General features: G+C 37.9%; 1 protein-coding gene across 19 annotated transcripts in view; it reads right to left on the reverse strand.

The window, feature by feature from the left end:
- Positions 1 to 14,259, reverse strand: part of ABI3BP (ABI family member 3 binding protein) — a 243,178-nt gene that overhangs the window by 79,823 nt on the left and 149,096 nt on the right. For 8 of the 19 annotated variants that reach the window (XM_053670249.1, XM_053670247.1, XM_053670245.1 and 5 more), the window contains 11 exons: positions 12,683 to 12,742; positions 10,928 to 10,987; positions 8,752 to 8,811; positions 7,849 to 7,932; positions 6,543 to 6,602; positions 5,793 to 5,876; positions 5,042 to 5,101; positions 4,231 to 4,314; positions 2,802 to 2,858; positions 1,747 to 1,806; positions 490 to 546 (listed from right to left, as the gene is read on the reverse strand). The exons of 3 other annotated variants lie outside the window; for them this stretch is intronic. In XM_053670249.1, the coding sequence (XP_053526224.1) occupies positions 490 to 546; positions 1,747 to 1,806; positions 2,802 to 2,858; positions 4,231 to 4,314; positions 5,042 to 5,101; positions 5,793 to 5,876; positions 6,543 to 6,602; positions 7,849 to 7,932; positions 8,752 to 8,811; positions 10,928 to 10,987; positions 12,683 to 12,742 (726 nt within the window). The remainder of the gene's footprint in view (positions 1 to 489; positions 547 to 1,746; positions 1,807 to 2,801; positions 2,859 to 4,230; positions 4,315 to 5,041; positions 5,102 to 5,792; positions 5,877 to 6,542; positions 6,603 to 7,848; positions 7,933 to 8,751; positions 8,812 to 10,927; positions 10,988 to 12,682; positions 12,743 to 14,259) is intronic. 8 more of the 19 variants (XM_053670253.1, XM_053670252.1, XM_053670251.1 and 5 more) reach the window with 6 other exon arrangements.

Below are 14,259 nucleotides of genomic sequence, written 5' to 3' on the forward strand. Positions count from 1 at the left end.
ATTCATCAATGGTTGTGGAGCCTGTAACTTATATTTGTTAGGACTGGCACTTCTGGGAAGCAACTTTTTTTGATAATTGATTACAATGAGGAACCCTTATTCCTTAAAACAGGAAAAGATAATGAGAATATGACCAAGATCTCATAGAAGGCAAAGTTATGCAGAGAAAGTTCATGATACTTAATTGGCATTGTCTTATAAATCTAAATACCAAACAGGAGAGCAATTTGAACTTCAGACTCTTCACTGAAACATATAATGAAATGTTAAAGGGGTTTCATGCCAGATAGAGTTCCTCAACTGGACCCAAGGATATTTGTTACAAACAGTAAGTAACACGTGAATTAAAATCCTGACTACTTATACGCTGAAGTGGGAAAGGGAATGACAACAGCAGCCTAAGCAAGCAAGAGCAACTCTGGCCATGGCAGTGATGGAGTGAATTTTAATGAGCAAGAAAGTACTTAATGAGGTCGTAACAATGATTACCTGATGTTTCTGGGGCCTCAGAACTGTGGATAACAAGTTCAAAGCCTGTAGTAGGAACTAACCCAAAGCAACAACATGAAAGTGAGAAAGTTTAAATACACGGAGTCTTAATTTTTCTTTCAAAACATTAGCTTCAAATGACAAACAATATTTTTAAACTTCTGAATTGTGTCCCGACTGCTTGGCTCAGTCAGTTGGGTGTTGTGCCGCAAACAGAAAGGTCTCTGGTTCGATTCCCCGTCAGGGCACTTGCCTGAGTTTCAGGCCAGGTCCCTGGTTGGGAGCATGTGTGGGGCAACTGACCAATGTTTCTCTCCCTCCCTTCCTCTCTCTCTCTCAAGATAAATAAATAAAATATTTAAAAAACTTTAGAAATGACAGGAAGTGAATAGTTCCTTTTTGAAGATTTGGTAAACTGTAGCTAGGAATAATTTATTGCAAAATGTAGTCACAACTTTTGAACTCTGATAAACATTTTATTATGGTCAATATGAGATTTTCTGAGGTGTTTGAATTTCTGACTGTAATATGAAAGCTTGCTTTGGAAAATCTGTTGGGATGGGGCCGATGGGACCATGGTGACATTTTAGGAGCTGAAGGAAGAAATGTTGAATTACTCTAGTGAAGATGGTTTTAAAAATAAGCTCTTGATTTTCTAAAACATGCTACATTTTCTTGACATTTTAGGTACATAATTTTTAAGACTGCAATATATTCTCCTATTTTGTTAATTTTTTATCACTAAAGGCTCTTGAGAGATAAAACACATAAGGTTAAGACAAAGAGTGAAGATCCTTATATATCCCTAACTTCAAAGAAAGGTAAGGATGGTAGACAAACTAGGTTGTGTGGTCTTAGATTCACACCAAGAAATTTAAATAGGCCAAGGAATCCATGGCACTAGACCAAGTGCTATATTTGTGGTTAGGTGGTCTAGAAAAGATAGAGACATTGCCCACTGAATCTGAAACTCAGCTTTAAGTGTGAGCGCTGTTTAGACAAAAGTACATGACAAAAATTCAAATAACACAGACATTCTGATCTAGGCCCATGCATAGCTTTTAAAAATAGGTAACTTCTGTTAAGAGTCTGTAACTTAAGAGGAAGAAGAAATACTCTTAAGAAGAAGAAAAATAAGGTTGAAAGACAGCAGACAATGACAAGACAGTCCTTTGAAGCTGATGGCAATGAGATTATGATGATGGAATGGGTTGACAATGAACATAAAAATTGATGAGAAACATAGATTATTGTTACCTAATGTTGTTTCTGGAGCCTTGGTTCTAAGAGCGACGGGTTCAAGGACTGTAGGTAGAACTGGCCAAAAAGAATAAAATAAGCCAAAGAAATTTTAAAAATTCACTCAATGACTAATTTCAGAAGTCAATTTTTAAGCTTCAGAACTGAGAGAGAAGAAACATGTTCTTTGCAGATTGACCAAATGGCCAAGTACTCATTAATCTCATAAGATGGACATAGCATTGCACTCAGCTAAAAACTGTGGTTAACAAGAAGTTCTCCCATGTGCCTCTGTTATTATGGAAGACACTGCTGGACAAGTTTTTTACACATTTGTGTCATCTATACTTTTCCAACTCTACTGAAATCAAGCATTCATCAGTCTTTTTGCCTTGTGTTCAAGTTGAAATAAACATCTATTATTTTGCCTAGATTTTAAATAATCACAGTATAATGATGAACTCATATATTTGAATATATAAGAATCAATGCTCATCAAAATTTCAAAGTGGTCCTTGATTCAATAAAAGTTAAGAAACATTTTAAAACCCTGTTAGAAAAGGAAAGTCAGCCTACTCTAGCATATATACCTATCATTTAAACTTTCAAGTCTTAGCACATTTAAAATTTTGACAGTTAACTAAAAACATTGTTCATTGAAACAGTACATCCACCAATATAACCACACAGATCCTCATACAATAAAATAAAAAGTAATATGAGCAAAAAAATATGGTATTTCTACAACTGGTGAGACATAAGCAGTGTAAGTAATGGATGGAAATTCATGCTTGAAATGAAGCTTAATCAGTGCTGTTCAAACAAATGCGTAGGATGATATGACACAATGATGAGAAGTTACATGAGAGTTTGATATCCTGAAAGTAGTTTATGCACATCTCTTACATTCAACAAATAACTTGACATAGAGCTTAGCATAATTTCAAGATAAAGACTGTAATGGATTAATAACAGAGGATGCTGAGATGGTTTAAGATGCAGGAGAACCTGTAGCTACAATGGTATGACAATGAGTAGGAAACACACTATTGGAAGGACCGTATTCTCATTACCTACGATTTCTGGAACTTCAGTTCTAGGAGTACCAGGCTCAAGATCTGTAATAGGAACTAATGAAAAGCAATGAAATAAACACTTGTGAACGTCAGCAATTTAAACCTTGCAAGTATAATATTGCCTCATTAGGTGTACAGCAGTTTCTAATTTTTTTGAAATTAAACACTTGTTATTTTAAGGATTATTTAAAAGCCAGGTAAATGTTCTTTTATAAAACAGTCAGTAATAGCATAGATAAGTCTGATAAGTATCTTGATAAAGTCAACTTGATACTGCTAAGTACCTAATTACAACTATTGTTAGAAGATGGTCATTGGAAACTTGTTTAAATATTTTACTAAACTTGTACTTAGGTAACTGGTCTGGCAATTGCTGGTGTATCTGGGGAAGCTTTTAGAAAATAGCACATCTAAATAATTATAGAAATAATAGATAATGTTGAAAATAGCACATCTAAATAATTATAGAAATAAGAGATAATGTTTATGTGTGAAAGAAGGCATAGCAAAGTGAACATGTTCATCTTGAGAACTCCTATTTGGAAGGAGGCTGAAACCTCAGTTAAGGCAAAGCACTTAGCGAATCGGAACAAGGAACATTCACTCAGTGTGTGTTGCCTGGTAGATTACCTCCCTGATCACAAAAATGTGGTACCCTATAAATGTGGGAGAGACCACTGATGCTTCTAGGGTCAGATTCAAAGATCCGAGTCACACATCCAAGGATTTCTCTCTAACTGCTCTCAGAGATTCTTCCAAAGATAGCACTATTATAACCGCTTAGAAGCAGGACGTCCTTTTCTAGAAGTCTGAGCCCTCTGGTTGGCCTTGATAGCCCCTTTTTTCTGACTCTGTTCATTTTCAAGATTTTAAGACCCAACTTCTTTCCAACTCCTTATTCCTGCGCTTGACAAACTTCTCTCTCTCTCTAAGCTCATAGATGCTTACGGCCCCTGTAAACATTGAGCCAGATTTCTGCTGCCATGGTTCAATCTTTGAATGTTTCATCCTGGGGCAGGTTTTGACTCTGACTGTACTGGAGACGGGGAAGTGAAAACAAGCTGCCTGCGTCTGTGATGCCTTCACAGTGGCTGTGGGGGGATGGAAGGCACTCAGTGTTTCTTTCTGGAATTAAAAATGCTTTGCTCTATGTAAGATATCTTGTCTTTAATAAAAGAACACAATGAAATAAGAAAAAGTAAATAAAATGCCTATTAAAAGAGAAGATCTTCAGGTGCCACACAGGTTTGCCCCAACGGTCAATTCCTTTACTTAATCAACCATGGGAGCAACAGCAGTTAGCGGTGCCTTTACCCACAGAGCCCCACAAGGGGCTCACACGGGCTCTCGTTCCCACCAGGGACTCTAAACCGGGGCTCCCCAAAGGTGCTAGGACTCAGCCCCTTAACCAGAAACCCACATTTACCCAGTTTGGTTTGAGGTGCCTCAGTAGTTGTTATGGTTTTGGGTTTGAGACGTGGACGACGGGTCCGTTTTGGTGGTTTGGGAGCTGAAGAAAGAAAACCTTGAGTTACTACAGAGTCTGCAGTTCAGAAGCTACGCAGAGCACGATCCATGGCTCTAGATTTCCTAAAACTTGTTAGATTTCCTTACATTTTAGAAAATATGTCTTTTAAACTTTTTAATCTGAAACTTTTCACCTCCTAATATATGTCTTTTTTTACAATAAAAAATTTATTAGAAATGAATCATATATAAAACTAAGTTGCTAATTCAAGAAGTGAAAAACCATTTCTAGGACTCTTCTGCTGAATAAAAAGGGGAAGAATCACTGGTAAAATATGGGGGTGGTGGTGGTGCCCACAGACTTTGAGAGTTAACTAAATAAGACCACGTGGTTAACTCCAATGTCAATCGAAGAACAACTATTACATAATTAAAAGAAAGCAGACTTTTAGAAACACAAACTCCCGAACACAATAATAACTGTCAGAATCAAGAGAATTACTTTTTAAACCCAGCTTTAACAAAACATTGGTTAAAAAACACATACAAATGACGAGAGTTCAGATGGTTAAATGCATAACAGATAAAGATAAAGGATAACTTGTTTTAAGAATTAGATCATCAGTACTTTAATGATGAAGAATATAATGGAGTGGCAACAAAGGATGATGATGTAGCCTTAAGAAGCAGAAGAGCCTGTAGCTACAGCGTTGATGGAATTGGGTCTGATGATGAGAAAGGAAGCACCAAGGGTTACGACATGTTATTACCTTGTGTTGTTACCCAAGGCTCAGTCCTGAATGGAATGGGTTCAAAGGCTGCAGTAGAAACTGACCAAAAGTATTAACAATGAACAAAAGTGCTTTAAATGAAAGGACATGCAAACATTTAACCCCAAAATTAATCTTAGTAGCATAACATAGCTTCTAGAACTATATAGTAACTTTTAAAAACTATTAAACTAGACAAGAATACAGTTTACTTTCTAAAATGTAGCAATACCTAAATCTGGGACTTATTGCCTTATTTCTCTTCTTCAATGATCTAATTCTAAAGTGGGATGTGTGGGTTTGCTAAGAACTTATCTTTGGAAAGACTCTGAGTCCTCAGCATGCTGAACGGAATAGGGTATTCATCTATTCTAAGCTAAGAAAGACCATGTCTTCATGTGCAAAGAACAGCCTGCTGTCCACTGGATCAAATCTCAACTCCTCCATCAATTGCCTAAGGATCACCACGATGAAAGGCCATGGGCCCATCTAGAGCCAGAAAAGCTTTGACTTTCACCTTGAAGTCAGGCATCCTCTATACCAGTATTGTGGTTAGGCTTTTTCTTCTGGTTAGTCTTCACTTTTACCTACTTTTTCTGCTTTTATTCCTCACCATCTTTCTATTTATCCATGTACAACGGTGATTTCAAGGCTCCAGTCTTTCTTAATCTATCTTTCTCTGCTCCAAACGTTACTCTCGAGACCCTGCTGGGTTAGCTGCTGGGACTCGAAACCAGGGACATATGTTTACCTGGTTGGGACTCAGGTGTTTCAGGAGGTGGTGTGGTTTTTGGTCTGGGACATGGGCGACCTGTGCGTTGTGATGGTTTGGAAGCTGGAGGAAGAAAACCTTGGGTTACTAGATAATTACATTATCTGTGCTTCTGGCAGCTGTTAGAGGCCAAAACATGACTACAGATCTTCTACTCTAAATATTCACTTTTTTCATTTGAGGTTTTCCTCACAAATACTCCTTGTATATCTTCTTTTATCATAGAAGATTCTTTAAAAACAAAAATACTTTTTAATTAAATATATAAAAATTAATAATGATAATCAGTCTCATAGGACAGCTGGATTAGGCAACAAAAAGCTTAAGAACTGTTGGTAAATTCTAATGGATAATGAAGGTTATACTAAATCTGGGATTTACTACTTAATTTTGATTTGGGGTGTATTTTCTACATGGCTATTAAAATAAGAACCACTAAATAGTATGCAAATATAAAAAAAGTAGAAATGTAGATACATAGTAATGAACCCTCTTGGCCCTATGATGGCTGTTAATGGCTTTATTTTACAAGGTAAAAGGTAGAGAGCCATGGTGTGTTTGAAAACCAGTTTTGTTACAAATGCTGCTTAAACAAAACACAGAATGCTATGTTAACACTTCAAGCAGGTACAATGCCATGACACTATTGACACTGTTGTGAAATGAGATTAAACTCTGGATTGTACAATAGTCAGAATAAGACTTGTTGAAAACACGGGGTATCATTACCTAATGTTGTTCTTGGAGCCTGTGGTCTTAGAGTGACGGGTTCAAGGGCGGTAGCAGGAACTGACCACAAAATACAGTAACCCAAAGAGATTTTAAAACACATGAAGAATTAGGACATTCACATCCAAACAATCTTACTTGTATACAATCCTTCTACAGAAACAAAGAAACAAAAATAACTGAGAAAAAGAGTAGGTATTTGTTCTTTGAAGATTTAGCCAAATTATATTCAGTTTTAGGATTAGCTTTAAAACTATTTTAGTATCTTAAGGAAGTCAGCATTAAATTCTCCTAGGTTTTAACTCATAGATTCTAACTGGTATGCAAAGCTCTAAGTTTATTTTCTAATCTACACATAGAAAAGAAACTGCCTATTTAAAAAATCTGATCAATTTGTAGCTTTATGGCAGCTGAACATGGATACTTACTATGTTTAAGCCAACATGGATAAATAGACTTTATAAATTTGAAATGGATACAAAAAGGAATCGTTGAAGTGGACTATGTTGATGTTGCCAGGAATAAACCATGGCACATAAGAGAGCAGAATAAAGATAACCACTTTATCGGTAGAGCATGTATCTTGTCTAAGCCCAGAAAAGGTGGAGAGAGAGTTGATGTCTCTGAATCAAATCTAAGCTCGAGTCAGGTCCTCAAAATCCTCTTCCAACTCTGTAGATGGACCCTTTCAAATGCAGCAGCAACACAGCCATGTTTTGATCATCTAGAAGCAGGACAGTCTGTTCCAGACTAGAACGCCTTCACCCAGCCCCTACCCCATCTGCATGTCCAGTCCTTCTGTTGGTTCACTTTTCCCTCCATTCCTTCATAGCCTGTAGTGGGTCCAGGTTCAAGGTCCAAGTCCAATCTACCCTGATCTTTTCCTTTGCAAGACCGATATTTAAAATTTGTATTATCATGCAAACATGTACTCAACTTTACTGTTTTTGAAATAAAATCGGTTTCCTACAGCTGACATATTACCCAAGGTTGCCAGTATTGACCCAGGAATATTTACGTACTTGAACTGAATATTGGCTATGCTAAAAGAGTTTTAAGATTTGAATGAAATTTGATAGTAAGAAATAGGTTGTATGCATATCGAAGATGCTCACATAGAAGTAATAAGGTATTCTGGCACCCACAGTATCACACAAAATCATAACCTCATTGACACCTGGAGAGAGAGGACCTTACTGACTATGCCTCATGACCTCATGCTTAGAGAACATAAAAGCCTGGCACTGCTTTGGGTCCTCATTAGGCTGCTAGGGCTCATTCTTTACCCAAAGAATCACACAGTTACCCGGTTTGGTCTGAGGTACTTGAGGGCTCGGTGTGGTTTTAGGTCTGGGACGTGGACGATGGGGCCTTTTTGATGCTTTGGTAGCTGAAGAAAGAAAAGTCTTGTGTTACCCTGGGTCTCATGGCTCTTGACACTAAGGGGAGTTTTTTTCCCAAAACTGTTAGATTTCCTAAAGTTCCAGGAAATTGTCTGTAGTTTAAAATGTTTACTCATTTCATGCCCATGTGTTTTCTTTTATCATTGAGGATACTTTGGGGCAAACTCATAAGTACAGGAAAATCACTCAAATCATGAGGATTAGCACTTATAATTGGATACTCAGAGCATTTTCTCAGTGGGAACCGAATGATCAAAGAGCTCAACTCTGGTGCAAGGGAAGAGGAAGTTATGATCATACTAAGGAAGAGGTCTGTAATTTAAATTTTCAAAGTTGGGTAATTCCTTATTTGCCAAATTAATAATAAAACACATTACTTAAAGCACTCAGAAACAACATAACATTTCAATAGTTTTTTATAAAAAAAAACTCTAGAAACTTAGATATGCAAAGGAACATAGAGTGGCTGTCATTGAAAATCAGCTTAGAAAAGAAACAGATGCCAATTTGTTTTAAACTCAGCTTTAACACAGAACACTATTCAAGGAAGCACAAGATGACATGACAATTTCAAATGCAAGACAGGTAAATGTTTTTGACTAAGCTCATGCCTGCTCTCATAAAAACAATTGGAAACTTGTTTTTAAGAGGCTTCCATACTCTTCAGATGAAGGAAGTGATTGAATGGCAGTGGAGGATGATGGTGGCTGTCACATAAAGAAGAAAAAGCCACGTTATGGGAATGGAGACTGAATGGACTATATGACGAGAAGCAAAAACCTTGGTGAAAGGCAGAGGGTCATTACCTAATGTTGTCCCAGAGGTCTCAGTTGTAAAAGTAATAGGTTCAAGGTCTGTAACAGGAACTGAAGAAATAAAAGAGTTTTTATAAATGAATCTTGCCAGCATACTAACACTTCCAGAGTAATTTTTACAAAAATTTCTGGATGAAGGAGGGGCTATGGACTTAATTGTGTCTCCCTAAATTCACATGAAACCTTAACCTCTAATGTGACTGTAGTTAGAGATGGGGCCTTTGATAAGACAATTAAGGCTAAATGAGGTGTCAAGGGTATGGCTCTAACCCAATAGGACTGATGTCCTTATAAGAAGTGAGACAGAGATGAGGGACCCTTGTACACAGAAAACAGACCATGTGAGGACATAGCAAGATGGTGGCCAGGAGAGAGGCCTTGGTATAAATGAAACCTGTTGACAACTTGATCTTAGACTTCTAGCTCGAAGAGCTGTAAGAAATAGATTTCTGTTGTTTAAGTCTGTAGTATTTTGCCATGGCTGCTCTAGCAAACTAACAGAAAAGGAAATCAATTGGTTTGTCTAGATTTGGCCAAACTGGCTATGGACATCTTCATCTCATGAGATTGTCAGTACCTTTAGTCACTGTTTAGTGCCCATCCACTCTCAGTACAGGAAAAACTTAATTCAGTGTGGAAAAAGGAAATTTCTTATGACCGTGAGACTATCAGCCTCCTCCAACTTCCCATGGTGTCATCCAGTGCGGAATCACCAACGAAAATACTTTAATTGACAGAAGAAGAAGGATCTCTCACCGCTCTGGTTGTCTCTACACATATCCTACTTTTTCACCTTCATTCACTGTCACCTCTCCGTTTGCGTACATTCTATTATGACATCAAGGTCCAAACTCTGTCTCTACCTTACTGAAGCTCAAATGGATTTTTTTACCTCTTTAAGACCTCAAATAATGCATCTAACACTTAATGTTTATGTACTCAAGAAAAATCTCCAATTTGCAAAAACACCCTGCCCTATTCTCATTCTCTATGCTTTTCGTGCAGGAATGGACTTTGTGTTCAATTAGCCTGCAGACTGAGAAGTGAAACAACTCCCCTAGTACTAGAGTTAGAGGGCCGATTCTGCCTCCTCCAAATATAAACTCCCGGCCAACCTTGAGCGGGGAAGGATTCTTCATGATTCTCCCACTAGGGGTTATGGGGGTTTACATCCTCAATCAGTGACTGGCTCCTAGACTCTTTTAACCATGGACTCTGCCTTTATCTGGTGCAGTTTCAGGTGCATCTGGACATGGAGTGGTTTTAAGTTTGTGTGTTAATGTTTTTGGAGGTAGAAAAAGATAACTTTCAGTTACTTTAAGGTGTATGTTTCTGTGAATTATTGGGTTTAAAATTTTTTAAGTTTTCCAAAGCTTTGAGAGATTTTATTGAGTTTCAGGAAACGGATCTTTCTCTTATGAAAAATCTGTCCCCACTATGCCACTGTATCTTATTTGTTATTGAAGATATGGGGGGATTGACATAAAAATAAATCTATTAATTCAGAGAGTCAGAGCTGTATTTTTTTCATTATCCTAGAGTTACCTAACTGCATTTAAAAAGTTAGGAATCATTGCGAAGCTAAAGTGGAGAGTAAGGTGGAGAGTAAGGTGGAGAGTCAGTTTAACCCTAAGGATGGGGCGTTCTGTTTAAACTTGCTGGCCTTGATCACATTATTTCTTAGATAAATCACTAAAAACATATTACCCAAATGTCAACAGAACAACCAAAAAACCAGGTGGATAAAAAAGTAGGTGTACAAAGAACATATAATGAAACTCTCCTATTACAGAATGGTTAACATAGATCAAACCAGGCACTCCTATATAATTTGCCTTAACAGAGCACTTTGGTTAATCTAAAAATATAGTGGCTGGGTTTGGGGGAAGTAATGGGGTTGTGGGGGGAATAGAGGCAACCGTACTTGAACAACTTTTAAAAAGTTAAAAAACAACATAAGGTGGCATGAAAGAATTTTAAAGTAACTGACAAGGCAAGAAGGTATCCCAAACAAGATTTAGGTATGACTGTCTTAAGAACAATAAGTAACATGTTTTATACATGTTCAACTCATCAGACGAAGAATGAAATTAAATGGCAACAGAGTGGAATGGATTTGACAATGAACAAAAAAAAGCACTTGCTGAAGGTCAGAAAGTGGTATTACCAAATGCTGTTGCTGGAGCCTCTTTTGTAGGTGTAACTGGTTCAAGGACTGTAACAGGAGCTGACCAAAAATATTAATAAAAATCATTGAAATAGTAAACATCTGTATTGTTTCAGAACATTCACCTCAAAAATAATTGTACCAAAGTAATAATGTGTCACGAACACTATCAACCCTCTAAGCTGAGAATATGGTGTCTTTGCACTCAGGTACTAATTTCTCCCTTATCTTTGTTCTCAGACAACTACTCCTTGGAAGTGCCCTGAAGTTTCTCACTCACTTTGATGATCCTAGTCTCAGTAATGCAGCAGATTCAACCACACCCATCTTGCTGAAAACTCATCTTTGGAAAGAGAACACAGGGGTACTTAAGAGGACGGTCAGTCTGGAGCATCTGAGGTACAGCAGGGTATGTATCCCTCTGTCCAGTGCTTAGAGTAAGCCTGACCATGTGTGGATAGTGGTGATTCTAACATGAAATCCAAACTCCTAAGTCTAATATTCAAAAATCCCTTTTCAACTGGTTGCACCGGCCCATTAAGCTGCGTCAATCTCAATAAAACGCTCGGATCAACACTTGGAAGCCTGACAGCCTCCATCGGTCAGAGAAGCTTCTGCCTCCTCTCACTGGCTTCTACACATGGCCTTCCTTTCTGTATTTCTTCACTCCCTTCCCTCCAGAAACTATGGCCCACGCAGCAAATCTTTCCCCAAGCTTCTTTTCAAACAGCCTGTGAAAGCAAACAATGGTTTTTATTTTCTAGTTTAAGAGGTTATTAAAAAAAGAATAAAAGAAAAACATGCAACAAAAACTACATGACTCCCAAAGCCCCCAAATATTTACTATGTAGTCCTTTATAGAACATGTTGGCCAACTTTGGCCCTCCCTAGGTCCTTACTTTGTTTATACAACTTTTATAGTTACCAAGAAATAATTTCCTATTTACTCAAACACACATCGTTCTATATTTGTTTCAGTCCACAATACAAATTCAATATTTAAAGCATGAGTACAAAGGGAGAGACTGACAGAATATAGTCATAGTAGGAGATTTTAACACCACATTGACATCAATGGATAGATCTTCCATATAGAAGATCTATCTCCTTGGAAGTGCCCTGTAGAAACTGTGGCCTTAAATGACACACTAGACCAGATGGATTTAATTGATATTTCCAGAACATTTAACCCTCAAGCATCAGAATAAATGATGTTGAGAAACAAATAAGTTGTCAATGAAATAGACAGAAGATTCCTGCTCACCAAGTAGAAGAAATTTGGCTACCACCTAATGCCTCTCTAACTGTGTTCTCAAGCCTACTGGGGAGCGTCAGCAGCTGCTGACGTTGACTTGTCCCTTCGCTTTCTCTGGCCCCCACCGGGAGAGGTTGCCAGGATTCCTTTCCCAACACGTACACATTTACCTAGTTCAGCCTAGTTCAGGATTTGGTGTGGTGTTAGGTTTGGGACGTGGATGGTGAGTTCATTCAGGCACTTTGGGAGTTAAAGGATGAAAATCTCCAGTTAATAGAGTGTCTTAGTTCCAGAAGCTGTGAATGGGATTATACTTGTTGTACTTGTCTTCTTAGAACAAATGAGTTGTTTTAGTACTCTTCAACATATTAAGAAGTAATTGGCAATAGAGGATGACACAGAAGCGCTGTGAAGTGGGAGGATCTGTAGTTAGGAGAGTCGTGAAATGGGTGTGAAATGAGCAGGAAGAGCAGATGCCAGTGAGCGTAGTGTGTCGTTACCTAGCGTCATCCCTGGAGCCTCGGTTGTGAGAATAACTGGTTCAAAGACTGTGGCAGGAGCTGACCAAAAATAATAAAAAGAAACCAAAGGGATTTTTGTAAATGCATGAAATGTCAGAAAATTCATCTTGCCACTAAAAACAAGGCTTCTAAGGGAGAAGGGGAAGGGGAGGGAAAAGATGGATTACACAAAAGTTTTAACACCCAGAGGCAGGAACTATGGTGGTGGGAGGTGAAATGGGATGGGGAGTAGGGGGTCATCCCAGGGTTTGTCAACCACACTTACAACAGACAGCCAAAAAAAAAAAGCTAAGAGTATGCTCACTAAGAGACTAATCCTTAGTGAAATCAGTGGCATTTAATATGTTGGTTTGGCCAAAGAGTTTGTATGTTTTTTTCTGTAAAATAAAAGACACATTTTTCATTTTCACCAATAAGATTACTGATTCAGACATTTTGAGTATGTTGGCTATCTCCCACCATTGGCTTCTAGTGGGTGGAGGCCAGGGGTGCTGCTAAACATCTTCCAGTGCATGAGACAGCCCCACGGCAAAAAGTTTTTTGGCCAAAATGTCAATAGTACCAAGAAACTCTGCAAACCACTTTTGACACACTCGATCGAATGTTACAGCATGTTCTCCATACACTGCATGAGTCTTTTGTGTGTCTGTGTTTCAGTTACATTTTTACCTTTCTAGAAATAATAAAGCATTATAACACCGAAAATACTGCATATCTTCTTCCATCTTCGGTATTAAAATGGCTGCACAAAAATTCACCAATTTTGACGTTTTCTTTTGTAATGCACACTAAGATGACAGCTGTCACAGTACAATCTAACAAAACTGTTTTATCTGAAGTTAAAGACAACTAGGCACTACTAGAGCCACTGTACATAACAATCTTTTTGGCCAACCCAATAACAAGGTTGAGGAACAACCTCTCAGTATGTGGTATCATATACTAGGCATCTTCAGTTCTAAAAATAGAGAAAGCATGGTATGGTGCAGAAAAAATGACACTAAGCCCACTGGATCAAATTTAAACTCTTGAGTAGACACCCCAGACTTGCCCCCACCCCTTTAATTTATCCTGTGAGTCCATGTAATAGGAAGGCAGCAACAAGCCTCCTCTGTCTAGGATGCCAGCTTCAACACACTCCCTGCTTTGTCCTCCACTAGTCCAAATTCTGCATCGATCTCTTTCTAATCATCCTGGACTTCCCCCCCCACCCCCGCTCTTAGCAAATATTTACTATACTCCTAGCATACAGCAATTGTACCATTTGAGAACTTCTTTTGGAGTCATATAGGTATGCTGCCTTATGTTATTTTCTACTTGTTTAATGCAGGAACAGCTTTTGTTTACAATTATAGTATAAACAGACTGGGAAATAAAACATACTACCTATTTCTGATGTATCTCACAGCTGCTAATATGGTATGGGAATTTAGAAGGGGTTAATAAAAGTGCTTGGCTTGATTGTGTAGGCTTAATACTTGACTGAGCAAGCTTTATCTTTAAGACATGAATGGAATCAAATAATAAGAAAAGTAAGTAAAGGGAACATTATGGGG

The sequence above is a fragment of the Artibeus jamaicensis genome, unplaced genomic scaffold, assembly GCF_021234435.1.
Source record: "Artibeus jamaicensis isolate MK-2021 breed Jamaican fruit bat unplaced genomic scaffold, CSHL_Jam_final contig_558, whole genome shotgun sequence".
NCBI lineage: Eukaryota > Metazoa > Chordata > Mammalia > Chiroptera > Phyllostomidae > Artibeus > Artibeus jamaicensis.